Genomic DNA, 8,832 nt, shown 5'->3' with positions numbered 1-8,832 from the left:
CGTGATGCAGGGCAGCCCAATCACGTCCGCTGCCCGTCCCGTCCTGCGACCCGTGCTCTGCCGCTTGGCCTTTCGGGAAGGTGGAGGACGAACCGCGGTTGAGGGGCCGCGCCCAGTGGCGTCAGCTTTCGTCCGTGCTGAGTTTTCGGGGTTGGGCGGTCGCGTGGGTGAAAGGGTGGGGTTCTCTGGCGGCGCTGTGGAGGTGTCAGCATTATCCAGGCTTCGCCACCCCCAATTTTTATCCCGATTAAGAAACAGTGCGTTGCATTGTCAGGTAACTAATATGATCGGGGGGGGGGGGGGGAGAGGAAAAGGTTTTGGAATCGGAAAGCCTGAGCGTGGAGGCCGCTGTGCCGTCGTGAAACTGGAAACTGAGGCTGTTTGTGCAGCTGCTGTGTCAAGTATAACACTGCACGGAGCGTTCTCGGCTTTAATTTGGATGTGCGAGATGGCGGCCTTTGAAGTCTGGAGTACTACCTGCCGTTCCGGCGTCGCCTGCCCCGCCTCGGTCTCCGTGGTTCTTGCCCTGGTTTTTGTTTCATTGGTTGGCGGCCGCTCTCGGTGCTGTTTGCGCAGCACTTCCTTCGTAATTCCTAATGGAGATAAGCTTTGCAGCCTCTCGGGTTTGCATGATGGAAAACGGGGCTCCTGTGAAAAATTGGCCAACCCCCAGTGGCTCACAGCAAACCGGGTTCATTTCTCCCGCGGCTCGGGAGCTGGGAGCTGGCGGCGCCCTGTGCTCCTTGTGCCGTCGTGCTAGGAGCCAGGAAGAGGGAAAGATTATTTTGTATCAGATCGATAGTGTGAAGCTTCAATGAAACTAGTAATATTTCAAAATGTTACAGCGCCGCGGCTCACTAGGCTAATCCTCCACCTGCGGCGCCGGCACACCGGGTTCTAGTCCCGGTCGGGGCACCGGATTCTGTCCTGGTTGCTCCTCTTCCAGGCCAGCTCTCTGCTGTGGCCCGGGAGTGCAGTGGAGGATGGCCCAAGTACTTGGGCCCTGCACCCCATGGGAGACCAGGAGAAGCACCTGGCTCCTGGCTTCGGATCAGCGCGGTGCGCTGGCGGCGGCCATTGGAGGGTGAACCAATGGCAAAAGGAAGATCTTTCTCTCTGTCTCTCTCTCTCACTGTCCACTCTGCCTGTCAAAAAAGAAAAAAAAAAAAAAAAAAAGAAAGTTACAGGGGCTTAGGGAAAATCTATTCACTATAACATTCCTTACTATTGGTTTGACAAAGGTATAAAACAGTTTTACAAAACTATATTTGCAGCAATAACACACATTTCTTTTCATTTGCTTTTTAAATTTTAGCTCCGACATATAAGGGAGAACATGCAGTATTTGTCTTTCTGGTCCAGCTTTTTCACTCGGCATAATGTCCTGCACTTGTCTCATATACTTCACTGTTTGTAGAAGTTTTATTTCTGTTAGCCAACAACTGGGAACAACCCACATGTCCAGCAGCAAGTATAAAGGTACTCAGCAATTAAAAAGGAGTGAACAGTTGATACAAGCACCAACGTGGATGCACTGGGTTGCATGAATAAGCCATACGAACAAAAGTACCTACTGTAGGATTCCATTTAAATAAGATCCTTGAAAATGCAAACTAATCGATAATGACAGCAGATCAGTGACTACCCACAAAGTGAGGCAGTGGGGGAGGGAGAGATTAGAAGCACACACACACAAGAAACCTTGGAGCTGTTGGATATACTGATTTGGGTAATGGTTTCACAAGTATACACATTTTTAAAACCACATCAAGTTGAATAAATATGCATTTATCATGTAAAATCTATAAGATTGTTTATAAAAATATGAGGGGCAGGCATTTGGTGCACGGCTTAGGATGTTAGGATGTCTACATCCCATATCAGAGTGCCTGGTTTGAGTCCAGCTTCCTTGGGAGGCAGCAGGTGATAGCTCAAGTATTTGGGTCTCTGCCCTTGTGGAAGACATGGGTGAATCTTGGATTCCTGGCTTTCACTTGGCCCAACCTAGCTGTTGCAGTTATTTGGGGAGTGAGCCCATGGATGGAAGATCTCTGATAATAAGGTTTACAGATACGTGGGTTTGGCATTGTGGTGGAGCCGGCTGAGCTGCTGCTTGCAATCCCAGCGGCCAATGTCGCAGCGCTGGTTGGAGTCCTCTCTGTTCTGCTTCCGATCCAGCTCCCTGCATTAGCAGGGAGGGCAGCAGAAGATGGCCCAAGTGCTTGGACTCCCGCACCCGTGAGGGAGACCCAGATGCAGTTCCCGGCTCCTGGCACTGGCCTGGCCCAGCCCTGACTTTATAGTCAGTTGGGGTGACCAGCAGGTGGAAGATCAATCTCAAATTATATATACGCACACATATGAGTGTATCCTAATTCAAACTAAACACACAACCTTGATCCTTCAGAATTCAGTGTTACACTAACCTTCTGTTTAATCAAAACCAACCCCCAACCAAAATACAATCTAAAGATGCATGGAGGGGCCCATATGGCATCCCATATGGGCGCAGGTTAGAGTCCCGGCTAATAGGCCTGGGAAAGCAGCGGAGGGTGGGCCAAGTGCTTGGGCCCCTGCACCCACGTGGGACACCCAGAAGAATCTCCTGGCTCCTGGCTTTGACCTGGCCCGGCCCTGACCATTGTGGCCATCTAGCCGATGGAAGCCCTCTCTGTCTCTCCCTCTCTAACTCTGCTCTTCAAATAAATACTTTTTTAAAACGTAAAGATGCGTGGATTAAATAATGTCTACTTCAGGTTTCCTCTTTCCCAGGAGCACCGTGGCACAAGGACACAGCTGTCTGAGTGTGGCTCCACTGCAGTGTCAAAGGACACTGTCAAAGGGCACCAGCGTAGTCAGCACTTGGCCCTTCTCTCACTGCGCGCAAACGCTGTGCGCCAATCTCCACAAAGGTGGAGATCGCACGCAATTTTCTTTTTGTGTGCCGGATGCAATAATCCAGAACGCACCCCAAGTCTACTTCTGCCAGGGAAATAAAGCGAGCGTATGAGGACAGCAACAAGGAGTAGGGAGCCCAGGCTCCCGGCCCTGCCCCACTTCCGCCCTGGTCACGTGTCCGCGCCGGCCGGCAGTGCCTCCGCTTTCCCCTCCGGCTCCGCCCCCAGCCCCTGCACTTTCGGTCCGCCCGGGCTCCAGGGCGCACCTCGCCCGCCTTCAGCCCTGTTGCCCGACGCCTGTGCACTTGGTGGTACGCTCTCCCCCGGAGCGGGTCTAGAGGACGAGGTGGGGGCGGTACGGAGTGCAGTTCCTGCCTTCCCAGGAGCTGTGGGACAGGCTCCTCGAAAGCTGCTTTCGAGTGCCGCCGGCCCGGCGCCGCACGCCGACGAAGGGCTGGAGTGCTGGCTCTAGTCTCGGAGGGGCTTTCGTCCCTCAGCCGCCTCGCGTCCGGTCCGAGGAAGCCGAGGCGCCGGCGCCGCGCGGCAGAGAAGCCCGGCGTTACCATTCCGCGCCGGGGACCTTCTAACGCCGCCTCCTTTCCCTCCCGGCCCAGGCTGCCCACCATGCCCGCGGGCGTGTCCTGGCCCACCTACCTGAAGATGTTCGCGGCCAGCCTCTTGGCCATGTGCGCGGGGGCCGAAGTGGTGCACAGGTACTACCGGCCGGACCTGGTGAGTGCCCGAGCGTCCTGGCTGCCGCCGCGTTCTCCCAGCAGCCAGAGGGCTCTTAGAGGACATTGGGATCACAGCGCTTTGCAAGTGGAGCAGGGCGTGTGCGGGTGCACCTGCTCCGGCCCCACTGGCCACCGCCCAGCCCCTACCGCTTCCCACCCGGCTCCCGCGCTGTTTCTCGAGCCCGTCACACCTCCCTCCACTTCAGGGCCGTGCTCGCCCTTCTTTTTGGCGCCTGCCTTTCAGATCTTGGCTTGGTTTCCTTCTTCAAAACTTCAGGTCTTGCTCACATGTCCCCTGCAGCCACGAGGTTCCTTTGTCCAGGTCCCGAAGACCCGCCCTCGGCTGGTCCGACTCGGTCCTTTCTTTCCATAGAGCACTTGCCACGTGCGATTTTATTCCTTTGCGTGCTCTGCTAGAGTGTAAGCTCCGTGCGGAGACTGTGTCTCACGGGGTCACCGTTGTGTCTCCTAAAAAGGAGCTTGGGATGGAGGGGATGCGCAGTACCTATTTGTTGAATGAAGAGTGAGGGACTACAGGCGTTTAAAGGAAGGAGAAATTTTTGGAGAATGATGGGCTTGGGGAGGTGGGGATGAGAAAGAAGGGTTGGGGGTCATTGCAAGAATGCGCTAGTGTTGCCCTGTAGCCGTGAATGGAGTGGTTTGGGGCACCGTGTAGGGGGCAGTCGCTTGTGCTTAGACCCTGCCTGGACAGTAGTCATTGGGTGTCTGGTTCGAGTTCCTGGTCACTACAGTTTTGGAGGTGTTTATCTGTTTTCAGACGAGGAAACTGGGTCAGGTTCAGAAGAGCGTAGGCGATTCCCCAATGCCGCACAGCTCAATGAGGCATTGACTTAAGGATCTGAACCCAAGCTTTCTGTTTAGTGTTGCCTTTTTGTTTCCCTTAATAAAATACGGCCACACTCCTGTAAAACATTAGAAGTGGAGATCCTCCACTCGCAACTCCCTTTCTCCAGGCCCCCCCACATCGATTGGGTGGTGTGCATCCTTTGATTTTTTTAGTCATTGAATGCTTGTGTATGCACAATTTGTGATGTTTTTCCCCACATAAATGGGAGTTCATATGCACATTTTTCTGCATTAGTTTTGGTAATGTCTGCATGAATAGACATTTGTATATATGCATTTTTTCTAATCATTGTATTTCATGTCAAGTGTGTGTATATTTAAAGATTTATTTATTTGAAAGACAGAGAGAGGGAGAGTGAGAGCGAGAGCGAGCTTCCATCTACTAGTTCAGTCCCCAGATGGCTTCAGTGGATGGTGATGGGCCAGGTCAAAGCTGGGAGCGTGAACCTCCATCCAGGTCTCCTACCTACATGGGTGGCAGGGGCCCACGTGCTTGGGTTGTCTTCTGCTACTCTCCTAGGCGCATTAGCAGGGAGCTGGATCAGAAGTGGAGCAGCTGGGACTCAAAGCGTTGCACATATGGAATGCCGACACCCGCTGTGCCACAACACTGGCCCTTACATGTATGTTTTAAATATTACTTGGTCAATCTCTTTTTTAAAAAGTAATTTTTATGTAAAAGGCAAAGTGACAGAGAAACAGAGAAAGAGATCTTCCATTCACTTGTTCACTTCTCAATGGCCTCAACAGCTGGGGCTGGGGCAGGCTGAAGTCAGGAGCCTGGAACACCATCTGGGTCTCCCACGTGGGTACAGGAGCCCAAGCACTTTGGCCACCTTCCGCTGCTTTCCCTGGCGCATTAGCAGGGAGCCGGGTCAGAAGTAGGGCAGCTGGGACTTCAGCTGATGCTCTGATACGGGATGCTGGCGTCACAGGTGGTAGCTTAAGTTGCACCACAATGCAGGCTGCACTGATCAATCTCTCTCTCTCTCTCTTTTTTTAAATATTTATTTATTTGAAAGTCAGAGTTACACCGAGAGAGGAGAGGCAGAGAGAGTGAGAGGTAGATCTTCCATCCGACGGTTCACTCCCCAGATGGCAGCAATGGCTGGAGCTGCGTCGATCCGAAGCAAGGAGCCAGGGGCTTCTTCCAGGTCTCCCATGCGGGTGCAGGGGCCCAAGGAATTGGGCCTTCTTCTACTACTTCCCCAGCCATAGCAGAGAGCTGGATTGGAAGAGGAGCAGCCAGGTCTCGAACTGGCACCCATATGGGATGCTGGCGTTTCGGGCCAGGGTGTTAACCCGCTGCTCCACAGCGCTGGTCCCCTGATCAATCTCTTAATGACATTTATGTGCTATGTAGTTTTTACAAAGAATGTTACAGCAGCTTTCTTAGAACTGCAGGCTTCTTGATTTAAGAAAAAACAGAATATTTTCAAATTATTTGAAAGGCAGAGAGATTCCATTCACTGGTTCACTCCCAGATTCCACAACAATCAGAACTGGGCCAGGCCGAGGTCAGGAGCCTGGAACCCAGTCCGGATCTTTCAAGTGGGTGGCAGGACCCAAGAACCTGCTGCCTCCGAGTGTGTGTACACATTAAATGGGTGGTATGTAAATTATATCCAAGAAAACTGTTTAACAAGTTACCTCATGTCTTTCCTGATCACTTTTTCTTTCTTTTTTTTTTTTAAGATTTATTTATTTATTTGAAAGTCAGAGTTACACAGAAAGAGGAGAGACAGAGACAGAGAGAGAGAGAGAGAGATCTTCCGTCCGATGGTTCACTCCCCAATTGGCCGCAGTGGTCAAAGCTGCACTGATCCGAAGCCAGGACAGGAGCTTCTTCCTGGTTTCCGTGCGGGTGCAGGGGCCCAAGGGCTTGGCCCATCTTCTATTGCTTTCCCAGGCCATATCAGAGAGCTGGATCGGAAGTGCAGCAGCCGGGACTTGAACTGGTGCCCATATGGGATGCTGGCGCTTCAGGCCAGGGCATTAACCCGCTGCAGCACAGCGCCAGCCCCGATCACTTTCTTGAAGCGGGGAATTTATTTATTTATTTATTTATTTGCTCACTCCTTCATATGTTGCACATAACAGTACTTAGTATTTTGAATAAATTAATGGATTTTTTGTTTGTTTGTTTAGAGTTAAGACAGTGAGAGAGAGACACAGAGAAAGGTCTTCCTTCTGTTGGTTCTCCCCCCAGATGGCTGCTGTGGCCGGAGCTATGCCAGTCCGAAGCCAGGAGCCAGGTGCTTCTTCCTGGTCTCCCATGCGGGTGCAGAGCCCAAGCTCTTGGGCCATCCTCCACTGCCCTCCCAGGCCACATCAGAGAGCTGGACTGGAAGAGGAGCAACCGGGACTACAACCCAGTGCCCATGTGGGATGCTGGTGCCGCAGGTAGAGGATTAGCCAAGTGAGCCACAGTACCGGCCCCTAATGAATTCTTAATATCTATTTTCTGTGCCGGGCACATGGAGAATCAGTAAATACCTGGGGGCTTCAAAATGTTTATGGAAAGTGGAATTAGAAAGATTATTTTAGTGTAAAAACAAAACATAACAAAAAAGGAAAGCCAGTGCTGGCATTGTGGTATAGCAGGTTAAGCGGTCACTTGTGGTGTCGGCTTCCCATATTTGAGTACCATTTTGAGTTCTGCTGCACTTCCACTCCAGCTTCCTACTAATGTGCATTGGAGGACAGGGACAGATGATCCAAGTCCTTGACCCCTGCCACTTACGTGAGAGACCAGGTGAAGTTCTAGGCTCCTGGCTTCAGCCTGGACCAGTCCTAGCTATTGTGGCCCTTTTGGGAAGCGAGTCAGTGGATGGAAGATTGCTGTGCCATTTCAGATAAATAAATCTTAAAAACAAATAGAAATCCATGCATAGTTATTCATAATGTGCGTTTTACACGAACTTTTTGAAGAGCCCTTGTAGTTTAGCAGTGCATTTTCACCTGCGGTAAGTTTTACTCAAATTCCCAACTCTCACTGATAATGATGTGTGTGAGTCCTGTAGTCCTTAATGACATCCAGGATGATAGAATCATATAAATAACAGCGTTAGAAAGGGACTTGGGTCAACCAGAGGTTTTGTAAGAGTTATCACTGAGCAGCAAGCAGTTCTTCTTTACTCTTTGGCTTAAAGTCTTCTAATCACATTGGATTATCATATGAGAATACTAGCATCTGTGTTTTGTTTTTGTTTTTGTTTTTGTAGACAATACCTGAAATCCCACCGAAGCGTGGAGAACTCAGAACGGAGCTTTTGGGTCTGAAAGAGAGACAACATAAACCTCAGACTTCTCAGCAGTAAAAACTTCAACTCTGCCAAGAGTTCTGTGAATAACTCTCTCTTATATGTGTATTTTAATATTGAGTCAAACTACTTTTTAAAGGTTTATTTATTTGAAAAGCAGAGTTGCAGAGAGCAAGAGAGCGAGCGAGTGAGTGATCGAGGTCTTCCATCTGCTGGTTCACTCCCCAGATGACCACAATGGCCGAAGCTGCACCGATCCGAAGCCAGGAGCCAGGAGCTTCTTCTGGGTCTCCCACACAGGTGCAGGGGCCCAAGGACTTGGGCCATCTTCTACTGCTTTCCCAGGCCATAAAACTGCTTTTTTTTTTTGAGCTGCCGTCCAATGCTAACTGCAAGAGAAGGTGCTTTGTAGATATTAACTGATACATGGAAATTTAATTGAACTCACCAGTAATTCTTGTAAATTGTTCAAGTGCTTCTTGTCAGCCTCCTGAATGAGGTCTGGAAGATACTTAATCTTGAACACCATGATGTTATAATTCTGAATGAGTTTGATTACAATGGCAAATGGGGATTATAAATTAAGTATAATAAAAGTAATATTGACAATGAATGCTAATGGTGTGAAGTTAATATTTCACTAAATATTATAAAGTATTATTTATATATAACAAAAGTATAACCTTTGTGTGACTGGGTCTTTTACAAGTTCTCTGCCAATTCTGAGAAATCCCTGAAAACCAAAAAAACAAGATTGGCATTTAATGTTTCCTGTAAAGTATGTTTTAGTAACTGAATGTCTTTAATGGGCACTGTGGTAAGTTGAATTGTATCTCCTAGAAAACTGTTGAAACCCTCACCTCCAGCACTTGGGGGTGTGACCTCATTTGGAAATAGAGTCTTTGCAAATGGGACTGAGTTAAGATGAGGTGTCGGATGGACCCTAATCCCAAATGGATCGTCTTTGTTCCAAGAGGAAAATGCCGCCATGTTTGCACAGAGGCAGAGGCCAGTCACGCAGCTAAAGCAGAAACACCCAGGGTTGAGCACCACCGCTGGAAGCCAAGGATG

General features: G+C 50.0%; 1 protein-coding gene across 5 annotated transcripts; it reads left to right on the top strand.

Moving 5' to 3' along the window:
• The first annotated feature begins 4 nt into the window (after positions 1 to 4).
• UQCC6 (ubiquinol-cytochrome c reductase complex assembly factor 6) lies at positions 5 to 8,374 on the top strand. 5 transcript variants are annotated; one of them, XM_051845846.3, is made up of 4 exons: positions 5 to 274; positions 3,512 to 3,629; positions 5,019 to 5,121; positions 7,723 to 8,374. In XM_051845846.3, the coding sequence occupies exons 1-4, from the start codon at positions 5 to 7 to the stop codon at positions 7,778 to 7,780; spliced, it is 549 nt and encodes a 182-aa protein (XP_051701806.3). In that variant the 3' UTR covers positions 7,781 to 8,374. The 5 variants fall into 5 exon arrangements, with proteins under 5 accessions (XP_051701806.3, XP_008255221.1, XP_089165023.1 ...); XM_089308897.1 differs by lacking the exon at positions 5 to 274 and adding an exon at positions 2,717 to 3,243; XM_008256999.5 differs by lacking the exon at positions 5,019 to 5,121 and having other exon boundaries at positions 137 to 274.
• The last annotated feature ends 458 nt before the right edge of the window (positions 8,375 to 8,832 follow it).

This window comes from Oryctolagus cuniculus, chromosome 11, assembly GCF_051225735.1.
Source record: "Oryctolagus cuniculus isolate XC-2025 breed Fujian yellow rabbit chromosome 11, ASM5122573v1, whole genome shotgun sequence".
NCBI classification, from domain to species: domain Eukaryota; kingdom Metazoa; phylum Chordata; class Mammalia; order Lagomorpha; family Leporidae; genus Oryctolagus; species Oryctolagus cuniculus.
The sequence above is the reverse complement of the archived record's forward strand: the minus strand, read 5'-3'. Positions and strand labels throughout refer to the sequence as shown.

Excerpts from the sequence above, each read along its gene's own strand:
- UQCC6 (XM_051845846.3), top strand. The coding sequence starts at position 5 with ATGCAGGGCAGCCCAATCACGTCCGCTGCCCGTCCCGTCCTGCGACCC. Across the intron at positions 275-3,511 it reads ACAGTGCGTTGCATTGTCAG|GCTGCCCACCATGCCCGCGG; the intron begins GTAACTAATATG and ends CTCCCGGCCCAG. Across the intron at positions 3,630-5,018 it reads GGTACTACCGGCCGGACCTG|GCGCATTAGCAGGGAGCTGG; the intron begins GTGAGTGCCCGA and ends CTACTCTCCTAG.